Here is a 12,974-nt window from a genome sequence, read left to right as displayed (position 1 = left end):
GACTATGCCCTATTAAATATCTAAGGGCCATTTAAGATAAAACCAATTAAATAATTAAATACAAGATGCCAAGGTTAAAAGGTCGACTAAATAAATAAATATAAAATAACCAAGGCTCGATAAATAAATTAAAAGCCACCAATAAATATTAATCAACATTAAAATATCAAAGCATTATTAAATAATAACAAACTAAATACCAATTAAACAATAAATCAATAATAAATAAATAAACATTAAATGAATAAATAATCAAATAATTAAATATCAAATAAATGGTCAAATCTCAATAAAGATTAAAATACCAAATAAATATTAAAATCATACAAAATAAATAACCATAAAATATCAAATAATTAAATGCTCAAGGCCAATAAATTAAATGCATTAAAATAAGCATTATTATTTATAAAATCACACATGAAGAATCACATAATCAAATAAATCAACCATCTCTAAACATACTCACAATACTGAAAGGATCAAACTCACAAACTGACGTGGCGAATTACGCCAAGACGCTATGACACTTGGTGCACATCTTAGACCTAGAGTATGTGAAGGGAACTCATGTCATCTCCGAACCACATAAGCCATTGGATTTAAAGACACTCTTGGATCTGTGAAGCCAAGTGGAGTCAATGTCTGGTACCTGCAAGGTCCTGCAACCACAAAACGATAATACAACATATACATATATATCATAACAGGCAAGTGATAGAGAGTCACGACGACACATCCCGCTCGCAATGAGTGATATGGAATCATCTCTATCACGAAGACAGTCAAACACATCTCATAAGCATCTCATCAAATGTAATCATAAAATAAGGTTAGTGTAATCAAAATCAACATCAAATCCATGATCAATGTAATCTTTTGATAATCTATCACATAGTAAGCATATAGTATACATCGAATCACATTATCAAATCATCCAAAATAGCATATAAACAATAATGTCTATCATCATAATGCGTAACTAAAACACATGAACAATCATCATCCAAATCATTATAAATAGTTGAGATAAGTATATCATGCATAAAATAAAAGTCAACTCTAATCAAAACAAGTCAAGTCAAGGGTGGACACTACATATAGTATTCTTTGTATTCCTATTAATTATGTTTTGAACAAAATCCGCATTTATAATAAAAAATACATTATAAGAAAGTATTGTAAGAAGATACAGAGAATCTACTTGAGAGTATGTCATTGACTGAAGATGAAATACAACAATGAGCAGTATCAAAAGTTAGCCAACATAGCCTCAAAGTGAATTGTATCGCTGCCCTTCTATCGTAAAGAACTAGACATCTTTTATATGTTCCTCGAGGGTTTTCCTTGAGCCAAATTACTGTAATCAATGCTAAATTTATGCTAAACACTAAAAAATTATTTTATTGTTCTTAATCTTCTTGCACGCCATCCTACAAGTGCCTTCTACATATATACTATAATGGAAGAAGCAGGTCTATTCTTTTTGCTTGCCCTTTCTTAGACGTTTTCAGGTAGATTTCTCATTTCGAAAATTTCCTTGTGTTTTCTGTATTTTTTAATTTTTAAGAAACGGCTTAGTATTGGTTACTTTCCATCTTGCATGTTGATTATTTCCAATTAAGTTGAGGTATTGGTTATCTTTCCATCAAGCTGATTATACCAACATTCAATAAATGGTTATTATTGTCACGGGTTGATATCCCTATATTTGGTCTTTTATAATATTGCATTTGAAAATGAATATTTATTTTCATTCAACCATCGATCACGGTAAGGTCGTGGTTACTTTGTAAGCATTGATCCTTATGATATTCTTTATATTGGTTCATACATGATGTCAAGATACAATCCTAATCTCTTAAATGTTAACCATTATGTATGTGTGTATATGTATGTTACATCATACAGATACATATATAAGTTATTTATCATGTTGCAATCAATTATTATAAATGTGCATAAAAGAAACATATATATCACAATTTTGTATATTTATGAGTATATGTGTGTCCATATCATCATGCATGTACACAATACATGTTCATAATCAAATTGTGTAATCACATAATCAATACAATGCCATCTCAAATCAAATATTCATAAATAATTTAAATTAATTAAAAAATATATTTATCATTGCAATATTTTAATAATTCAAAAATAATTGGATGTTTTTTATATTAAAAGCAACAAAACATGGGTGCTGACCCAAAATGCAAAAAAATGCTAGCCAAAATGGCACTTCCACAACATACAAACCTGTTGTCCTGACAAACAAAGTAAGAGACAGGCAAAAAGAAAACCTGTCAAACCAACAACCCAGAGCGAAATCGAGGGGCAAAGGTACCCAATCCTTGACAAGGAGGGGTGTGGGGGAGGGGGAAGACTTCCCCTTATGCCTATAATGAACAACCGTCTAGGCAATACTATCATTAGGACCATTAAGAGAGATCCATCGGGAGGGACCTCGCAAGGTTACAATCAATAGTTTCAACAGTGTTGTTGTAGAACAGTGGGAGGTTGTTGCAAAACAACATCAGGCTATTGCAGAGGATCTGCACCAAGAGCAGAAATTGTAGGAGTCGAGCTATGCAGAACATTAGGGGTTGCTTCCTCAAAGACAACCGCAGCATCAACAAGAATAAGGGGCACCTCATCCTCTTGAGAGGAGCCAACAAAGTCCGAATCAAAAGAAAAGATAGTAAAGTGATCAGTTGTAGCATCCTTCCACCATGTAGCAGCACCTCTATGATCCGAAATTGAGAAGTCTGAAGCTAAGTGACTTGTAGAGAAGCACTTCTGGCAGTGGAAAGGGAGGCCCTCAAAATCCAACAATCATGTCCAAAGTCGATCCCCAGCCATGAGAACCACATCCCCTAGGAGAAGCGAAGAGATGTCAATGTCAACTAAGATGCGGGCAAAGGTGGAGTGGCCCATAGAAGACATGGCCTCATCCACCTTTAAGAAACTGCCAATAGAGTTACCAATAGCCTCATAGCAATATTCTTCCCAGAAATGGAGTGGAAGATTCGGAAGGCAAACTCAAATCGGTCGCACATTAAGAGGTTTAGTAAGAGGGTTAAAGGAAGTTGTCCAATGCTTGACGAAGAGAGGGTGAACTCCCCAAGCCCACAACTTGTCCAAAAGCAAATCCCTATCAATCGAAGATGTAAAGGAAGTAATGAAAAGGCCTTCAACACAAATAAAAAGCTCAATATTGTGACCAACCAAAGGCTTCTAGGAGTCACTTACCTAGCAGTAGAGGTCCAATAGCAAGGACCAGAACCTAGAGAATCTGCACACTAAGGCATAGCGTTGATAAAAACCAATGTTGTCCACAACCTCCTATCCATAGACCACCACAAGGGAGGACTTTAGACAGGGAAGAGGGCGAACAGCCATGGAGGGTTGGGCAGCAGCTCTGGCAACATGAGCAAAATTGTGTTTGCCAGTAGACAGAGGTCTCGGTGGGGCCATAGCACCCATAGCATCATTAGCAGTCTCATTATTAACAACACCAAAATCTTTCACATTCCCATCATCAACACCAGTGGTAGAAAAATGAACCCCTAGACCAGCAAGGGGTCGGGGAGGGCATGAACCAACCACGGCAGCATCCGCAAGGGAGGCGAGGGGGCACGATCCAACCCGAGTAGAAGGGGTTGCATTCATAGGACCAACAACCATAGACCCAACCCCACCAACGGCAAACGCAACAGACACAACATTAGCAAAGAATTTTTAATGGGTCTGATGAGCGAGAGACCCGTTGAGCTCCATGTTACGTTTCTCAAGTGCCTATGTGACAAGGAATTTTAAAAATAATTAGATGTTACATCCCTTCCCCCTTAAGAAATGCATTGTCTTGATGCATCACTCAAATTTAGCATCATATTAAAATAAGGCCACAAAATTAAACTATACATGGTTAGCATTTTCTTCAACTAAGGCAATCTTACATTTTTTTGCAAATTCATCTTTTGTAAGCACATGGGTCCATCAAATAATAAAAACAAATCTTAAGTGAGTGTGTATATTTTGTTACTACCATTCACTTCTCACAAGGCTAGACTACCTCTTCCTTGGCAATGTTCACTTCCCTGCATTAGTGATATCTTGTTTGGCACTTATAGAAACAACATCAAATCATCAATTGATGTTAGCTCACAAAATCAGAGTCAATATTCTATGATTCTTTTGTTCAAGAAATATTTGCTAGTTCTAATTCTTAAGTCGACAAAAACTTAAAATTTACATCAATGCATATTCATACCTAAGCTTACCATAGTTACAATGTAGTGAGTTGACCAAGTCGCTAGGTATTTCTTATCAACATTTCATTTCTCACATGGTACTTGGTGTGTTCATAAATCATCGATGCATGTCATAATCACTTTAAGAAGTTAATGGATCCACTTATCCATTCATGTCACTTAGGCTCTCATGCCCTTCTCATCATGGCTATTTTTCAAAAGTAAATATTAGCTCTATTTCTCATAATGCATGGTATGTGGCCCTTAAATATCTCATAAAATAAGCAAATGTTTGAGTTTGCAAAAATATAGATATCGAATGAAATATCTTCAATATAAAGGCAATAATTGATTTTCCCCTTTTCCATATAGCATCATAACTTTCTATAATTTCACCAAGTGTAAGTTACATCATAATTTTACACGTGCATATTCCAGGTATACCACAATACAAGCACACAAGAATTGGATCATCATGCCATTTTACATCAATATACATAAGATGCTCATACTATACTAATAAAAATATGGCATTGGATGTCTTCGCGATGTCGAAGAACAAGAGTGAAGCACTTTACCACCCAACCATGTAGCAACTTGCCTCCCCAAAGTTCTTCCTAACTCAAAGAACCGTCAACCCTATTCAAAATGCCTGGCAACCTAGCAAACAGTAGCAAGGGGGAACACCTCAATGCACGCATATCTAACATGAAAATTCTATATATACCTGATGTTAGGTTGCATTTTCATGTTAGATATGCATGCATTGAGTGTTCCCCCTTGCTACTATTTGCCAGATTGCTAGGGATTTGGAGTAGGGTTGGCAATTCTTTGAGTCAAGAAGAACTTTGGGGAGGCAAGTTTCTACATGGATGGGTGGTAAAGTGCTTCATCTTAACTCTTGTTCTTCAACATTGCAATCATTTAACCCTTTTCTTTTTTTTTTAATCGATAACCGGATAAGATTTATATTGCTTAAAAGGAAAGTATACATGCTTTAAGTTCCTTAGCAGCAATCCACAAAATGGGGTCTCGCCCCTACAAAACCATAAGAACCCAAGATAGACACCACACCTACAAAGCCAACCATACCATATGCATTTCTTACAACTAAGCCTCCCCACCCAAAAACCGACAAACCACAAGGGACCATCCTACCGGAACGAGCCAAGGGATTCCTCCCTGGAGAAGTTGGGAATGCCCTGACTGGGACCTACCTCGGGCAACTCCATCCTGCCACCTATCGAGGTTCCTAGCCTACCACCTCGAAGAAATCTGTGATCCACCACCTTCACATTCTTCCGCAGGATTTGGTGATGCACCAGCGGCCGCCCATCTTCGTCTATTGGAGCCTGCGACTTCACTGGGGTCTGCTTGCCACGCATTTTTGCTCTTTCCACCAAACCCAACTCCTGCACAAATTCCACGATTTCCTACCACCCATTCCTTGCATCCTCCATTTGTGCTTCCACCGAAAGAGACGTCGACCACACCACCAACGGCTGCACTGCTTCCATTCCCTCACCTAGACGCCGCCACGGCCCTTGCTCCATTCTCAAACCCTTGCCGATCTTTGCACGAGCTACCACCTCCGCCAGTCCACCCGACCATTTTGGTCTCAGCATAAGAGACATCACCCACAGCACCTCATCCTTTGAACCTCCCGCCATCAGGGCCAAAGCCACGAACAGGGATGAAACATCCAATTTTGTTCGCGAATGATAGTCAGAGTCCAAGAATTCTTCCCCAAACATCAGGCGCACAACCCTCCAGAAAACTTCCTCATCCACCCTGAAAACATTCAGCAATTGATTGCTTGAGATTGTGCCTCGAAATGCAGGCATTTGACCCTCTGTAGACAGTGAGAAGTTGGCTTCCATCCTTCCCCACACTCACAGCCAAAACCAGCACACATGTTAACCAAAACAGCCCACTGCGAAATGCCAAAATAGAAGGAGACAAGGGCCTAAAATAACTGTAACCACTCCAAAAATTAATTGCTTCGCACACACCACCTCAAACCATGCATCATCAATAGAACAAACCTTTGATCGCTGACATCATTGCACCTACGCCGCCATTACAACTTGTTGCCAGTTCAAAGAACATGAACCACATGAATCATCCCCTCTCCTCCATCATTCGTATCTTAAACAAATCACACAAATCTCACCACCACGTCTCGGGTTCCCCCTAAGGGACTCAAATTGCTTAGGTCTTCAAATAAATTAAAATGGTCAGCCAAGGACCCATTTGCACCTACGTTTGAAAGCTTATCAGCCTCAGCATTCGCTTCCCTGAGAACATGCGATACCTTAAAATCCTCAAACCCACTCAGAAGGTTATTCATCCTTCTGATATGTTTATCCAGATGCCAAGCCTCCATACATCCCCTAGCAATACCATTCACCACTATCTGGGAGTCCCCTTCAAGATGGAGTTTTTTCACCTCCAATTTCTTCGCCAAAAGAATTGCTTCAATTGTCGCCTGACACTCAGCATCGTTGTTCGTGTCATCCACTAGTCTCTTTGCTCCAAGAGCAAGAATACTACCATTCTCATCACGAGATATGACACCTGCCCTGGAGATCCTGAGATCCCCCCTTGAAGCCTCGTCGAACTTGATCTTGGTCCAACCCTTATCTAGCTGAACCCACTCCTGGCTTTTATCACCCTTCCTAGGAAGATAAACCCTCAAAAGCCCATTAGAAGGCCTAAATTTAATCAAAGGCCCACCAGGATACCAGCATCAAATTGAGTGAAAGGGGTCTTTGCCATATTAACATGGGAAGCAACATTAGAGACTAATTTTGAAATTGCCCTCTCTAACCTGATCAGAAAGTGTTCCATTGGTTCTGATTTATCCTCAAAGAGTCGACGATTCCATTCTTTCCAGACTTCCCACATCACTATTGAAGGCATGACCTTCCAAATTGCAGGAAAAGTTGAAGAATTGTACAAAGCTGGCCCTGATTCCAACCAATCACGCAAATTCCCTGCCAGCGGCCCCTTCCAACTCAGCCTCTACAACCCAAAACGCCAAGCTTCCTGGGAAAAATCACATCTCAGCAGAAGATGATCCACATCTTCCTCGTCCATCTTACAAAGCGCACAATGGAAGGGACCCGCAAACCCCATTCTTTTGAGTCTGTCTCCAGTCAAAATCCGGTTGTTGCCCGCCAGCCAATAGAAAGCACTTTCTTTCGACAGACAAGCGTTGTTCCAACAAAACTTTGCTTCCCAATCCACCTTCCTGCCCCCTGCCTCCAACAAGGCGTACCCTAGCTTAACAGAATAAATACCACTCTTCGCACCACACCAAATTATTTCATCTTCCTCCCTACAACTCATCACCTCTCTGCTAGCTAGGATATTCCTCATCACCCTTTGATCAGCCTCCTCCAAGTTCAGATCACTAGGATCCTTCCAAGTCATTTGTTGTCCCAGTTCAAAAGAGTCTTGGACCAGAAAATCACTCACTTTGTCTCCCCAATGTTAGATGGTCTTTTGAATAATCCTCTAGGAAGCCTCAACATCTAGAGTTGGGCATCCGTCCCAAGAATCCTGCCAAAAACTAGCCTTTCGGCCATCACCAATTCACCAATTCAAATGATTAGTAATCAGGCTTCTACAATTCACCAGAAAATTCCAAAGGGCAGATTCTCTAGGGGGATTTTCAACCGTGAGAATCCTCTCCCTATCTCCATTATCCAAGTACTTAGCTTGAAGAATATGAACCCATCTCTGCTTTGGCTTGTTGTACATCTGCCACACTAGCTTCGCCCCCATAGCTTCATTTATTAACTTCCCGTCACAGAGCCCCACACCTCCTCCCCCTTTCAGTTTACACACTCTATCCCAAGCCATTAAAGGAAATTTGTCCTGATCTTGTTTACTGTTCCACAGAAATTTCCTCATTTTCTATTGAATATTCTTAATGATCATACCTGGGAGTTTAAAACAAGCCTTGGAGAAGATCGGCATTGCCGAAATAACATATTTCAACATTAAAATGTGACCAGCCAACATGAGCCATTTACTTTTCAAGCCCTCCATTTTTGCTTTGCAACCATCAAGAAGTCCTTTCCAAATCTCCGTCTTACTCACTCTAGCAAAGAGCGGCGTACCAAGAAATTTCCCAGGGAGCTGTCAATTTCTGATTCCAAAGAGTCTGGCAATGGCCCTCTGAGTACCAACTTCTATGTGAAAGAAAAATGTCCGACTTTTACCAATTTATCTCCTGTCCAGTGGCCCAGCTAAATCTATCAAGCACTTGTTTCATCACTGTTGCTTCTTGCATGGAAGCCACTCCAAAAAGGTAAGTATCATCGGCAAACTGAGAATGAGTAGTCATTTCCACCCCTTGAGCAATCTCGATACCTTTCCACAACCCCTGAGATTGCTTACGTGCTATTGATCGGCCTAAAACTTCCGCCAATAAAATGAAAAGAAAGGGGGAGACGGGATCCCCCTGCCGAACCCTGCAAAGTAGGAAAAAAACCTTGGGGACTGTCATTAACTAAAACTGAAGCATTGAATTGCATAACCATACTAGAAAACCACTTAATCCAACACTTACTGAAGTCGAACTTGGCAAGCACAGCCAAAAGAAAAGACCTGTCAACTCTGTCGTAGGCTTTCCGAATGTCAAGCTTCAGCATCATTCTTCTCTACCTACTCTTGATGGTCGTATGAATCACCTCATGAGCCACAATAATCCCATCAATAATGTTCCTCCCCGGCGTGATACCACTCAGCTCACAAGAAATTTGTTTTTCCAAAATCAATTTGAGTCTGTTGGCAGCAACTTTTGAAATGATTTTATAAATAGTATTACATAGCGAGATCGGGCAAAATTCCTCAAAACCCACTGGTTTATCTTTCTTTGGGATAAGCACCACCAGAGTACAATTGAATTCTTTCAGGATAAAACCCTTAGTCCTTGACTCTTCAACCACCACCAACAACTCGCCACCTAACAAATCCCAAAAAAACTGGTAGAAGAAAGACTGAAAGTCGTCCGGACCCGGTGTTTTCTCCCCTCCCAAACCAAAAATAGCTACTTTCAATTCCTTCAGAGAGACAGGCTCCTCAAGCATCCGATTGTCCTCCCTAGAAACTAAATGAGGAATCACCACCAAAAACTCTGCTTTCAATCTGTCCTAATCTAACCCACTCTTATTCCATAAATTTCCAAAAAAAGCTACCGCCTCTTGGTTAATCTGGGCAGAATCTTCCGTTAAAGTACCATCCATGAGTCGCAAAGATAGAATTCTAATAAGACTTCTCTTTACCTTCATAGAACTATGAAGAAATTTTGTGTTTCTGTCTCCGGCTCTAAGCCAATTCTCACGCGATTTTTGCCTCTAGAAAATCTCTTCCCTCTACAAAACTTCCCCATATCTACTAAGCAGGTCTTTCTCCATGAGGTAGTCCACCTCGTCCATACCCTCTCCAATGACTTTCGAGTTCAGATTCCCTAACTCACCTTCAATCTTTTGTTTTTCTTCAAAGATATTTCCAAAAACATCCTTGTTCCATCTTTTCAGTTTCTGTTTAACATCGCTTAGCTTTTTAAAGAACTGATAGGCCAAGAAACCTTTGACCACAGGGGTCTCCTTCCACCACCAAACCACCTGATCACTGAAGCCCTGCTCCCTTAGCCACATCTTTTCCACCTTAAAGGGACATTTGAGTATAACTCCATCCTTCTGCACAACAAGTGAGACCGGGAAGTGATCCGAACCCAAAATAGCCAAAATTTTCGCCTCAAAAATAAGGGGAGCAAGGTTCCAATCCCCTGCTAAAAAAAACCTATCACATTTCTCAGCTATGTTGGAGAATCCCAAATGCCTATTGGTCCATGTAAAGTTCCCCCCTTTAGCAGCCACCTCAAACAAAGCGTTAGAATCCACAAAGGTCTGAAAATTAGATTGAATCATGCACATCCTTCTCACCCCTCCGCGTTTGTCCGAATGGGAGAGGGTGGCATTGAAATCCCCCACAACAATCATTAAGGCCAGCCTTATATCCTCTAAAATCTTGGAAATTTCCTCCCATAGCTGGCACTTATATGTTGTTTTAGTAGGGCCATAAACATTGATTAAGAAACTAGAAAAGTTGATAGTCCTTGAGCTTACCTTTGCCATCTACCATTATCTAGAACTTGAGACTACTTCCACTTTCACTGATTGGGGATTTCATAAGATACCCAAACCACCTGAAGCCCCCTCTGAATCCACAAAAAAACCTGACCACCTCTGTCTAACACCAAGAACTCTAGCCACCTCTTCACTACCTAACTTAGTTTCCTGAATGCAAATAACTTCTGGCTTCGCCAGATCAAATCCTCTTTTGATCAAGCGTCGCTTGTCAAGGGCATTGCAGCCCCTGACATTCCAAGTAAGGAACTTCATTGTTGCCCAAGAGAGAACAGGTCTCTCTTGGATCTAAGAAGTTTGGTTTGCCCCTTCATGTTGCCTGCTTCCTCCAGCAACTTTTGTTTATTCTTCCTTCCCCTCATACTCTCTTTATTCGCCTTAACAGGATTTGCTTTACTCTGTTTGATGGTCCTTGAATTCGTCTCCCCTACCTCTATCGACAACCCCAAAGAATCATCACTCGAGTCTTCTTCATCTTCAGACTCCAGCTCCACTGAGTTCACATAATCCTCCTTGATCGGGGAAACATGAATATCTATGAACCTGTCTGCCTTTACCTCTTCAATCTCTGCACCAGAGTCATAACTCAGGTTCACCGGTAGATTCCCTGTGATACCTACAATAGGTACCTCCATTCTGGGCCCTAAGGGGGGAGGCGGCTGGGGAGGAAAGGGTATCCCCACACCACCTACTCCAGCTTGAGGTATAAGCACTAGCTCTGACTTCAGAACAGAGGCAAACGTTGGAATGAGACCTCCCCAAAGCACTTCTCCAATTGTTGAAGTCGTGTGGGTCTCCCCATCACATCCTGCCAGGAGCGAAACCCGATTTAATGTAGTCTCCCTGACAAAACCTATCTGATTTGCATCAACCAAACCGATAGCAAGAATAAAGGTCGTGGCTTGATCTACCAGCTTAGACACCATTGCATTTTTAGAAACCATGGACACTTCAGGCCCACCCCTTTCTGAGACGCTTTGAAGGAATGTCGCACCCGGACTAACTATCGAGTCAAAGGCAGGAACCAAATCGGTGAGTATGGCATCTGGCACCACCTTTACACCTTCCGATGATGCTATCAACTGATCCTCCAGTCCTCTATCTGCTCTGCCTTTGCCTTTCTGTCCTGCCATGCAATCAGACTCCTCATGCCCCTATTCTTTACAAGACTTGCACTTCATCATGATCTCTTCAACTTCTATCTCTTGCCTCCAAAAACCCTCAGGGGAGCGGATTTCAATGGCCTTGGGGAGCCAAGGGTGTGGTTTCCACATGATACAAATTCGAGCATACATACATGAGTCCAGTTTGTCAATGGCTTCATCAAATTTAATGAAACTCCCTAACTTATCGCCGATCACCTTGAAGACTTCCTCCTTCCAATATTCATGCGGTAGGTTGTACAGCCTAATCCAAACAGGGATCTCCTCAATGGAGGCTTGTCGGGGATCAAAGTTGGGGATCCAATCATTAATGTAGAACCTATTCCCATCATCTTGAAAGGCCCATTATTCATAATTCTAGATTTTTCCACTTCTAACCTAGCAATGATTAAGAAGAAACCATTAGTTAGGTTTTTAATCTCAATGTGGCTCCCCCATTCCTCATCAACCCATTTCTTGATCTTGGAAAAAGTGGGCCAATCTCCTCCCCACTTCATGAAGAAAGCTCTAGCACGCAAGACTTGAATCGATTCCTTCCAAGTCATTGAATCAATACAGATGCTAATGGTTCTCTTATCTGTCGTCGTTGGTGCCTCCAACGTAATGGGATTCTTTGTAGCTGTTGGTTTTTTCTTCCACAACCGCTCCTCAGTCTGCTTTTTACTCCACTTTGGGCAATTCAAAATCCGGGAATGACCCCATTTGTTTTTGTCTGACTCGAAAGAGAGTCTGGCCTCACCAAAACTACCCCTGTCTCTCCTCCTACAATCTGAGGTCTGCCGCTGAAAATGGTTTGCGGTGGTGGAAACCAAGGTCGTTGGTTATCCAAGCGCCTGGAGCCATCCTCCCAAGCTCGCGAACGAAAACCGCTGCCGCCTGCAAACCCTAGTCTCCTCCTGTGCTCCATCCTATTTAACCCTTTTCTTAATATTAATTAAATATTTATTATTTAATTAATTATGATTTAATTCATTTTATTAAACAATCTTTATTAATTAATTAAAATTCAATTTCTAAAAAATAAATAATTTCTTTAAATTATTTAATTAGCTAATTCATTCCTCTAATTCAAACTCCAAATCCCCAAATTCTAATTTCATCTAATTTCAATATTCTTCTAATTTAAATTCAAATTCAAATTCCAAATCCCCAAATTCCAATTTTGTCTAATTTCATTAGTTCTTCTAATTCAAATTCAAATTCATATTCTTCCAATTTCATCTAATTTTGTTACGTGCATTTCAATTTCATGATTTCAAAACTAAGATTAAATTCCTAAATCAGGTTTGCGTGAATTCAAAGATCAAGTTGAATTTAAATAAAATCAAAATTCAATTAACACTCAAAAATCAAATTGAGTTTTTAAGTCAAGTTCTAAATATATTCAAAGATCA

The 12,974-nt window shown here is 40.4% G+C and overlaps 1 protein-coding gene across 1 annotated transcript; it reads right to left on the bottom strand.

Annotated features, from left to right (window-relative positions):
- Window positions 1-9,640: 9,640 nt before the first annotated feature.
- On the bottom strand, window positions 9,641-10,405 carry LOC131036143 (uncharacterized). Its single transcript, XM_057967958.2, has one exon. It carries the CDS (start codon window positions 10,403-10,405, stop codon window positions 9,641-9,643), a length of 765 nt encoding a protein of 254 aa, XP_057823941.2.
- Window positions 10,406-12,974: the final 2,569 nt, after the last annotated feature.

Source organism: Cryptomeria japonica, chromosome 10 (genome assembly GCF_030272615.1).
Source record: "Cryptomeria japonica chromosome 10, Sugi_1.0, whole genome shotgun sequence".
Lineage (NCBI taxonomy): Eukaryota > Viridiplantae > Streptophyta > Pinopsida > Cupressales > Cupressaceae > Cryptomeria > Cryptomeria japonica.
This window is presented reverse-complemented; position numbering and strand designations above follow the sequence as displayed.

Bases quoted from the DNA above. Each gene is read 5' to 3' on its own strand.
- LOC131036143 (XM_057967958.2), bottom strand. From the start codon at position 10,405: ATGGCAAAGGTAAGCTCAAGGACTATCAACTTTTCTAGTTTCTTAATC.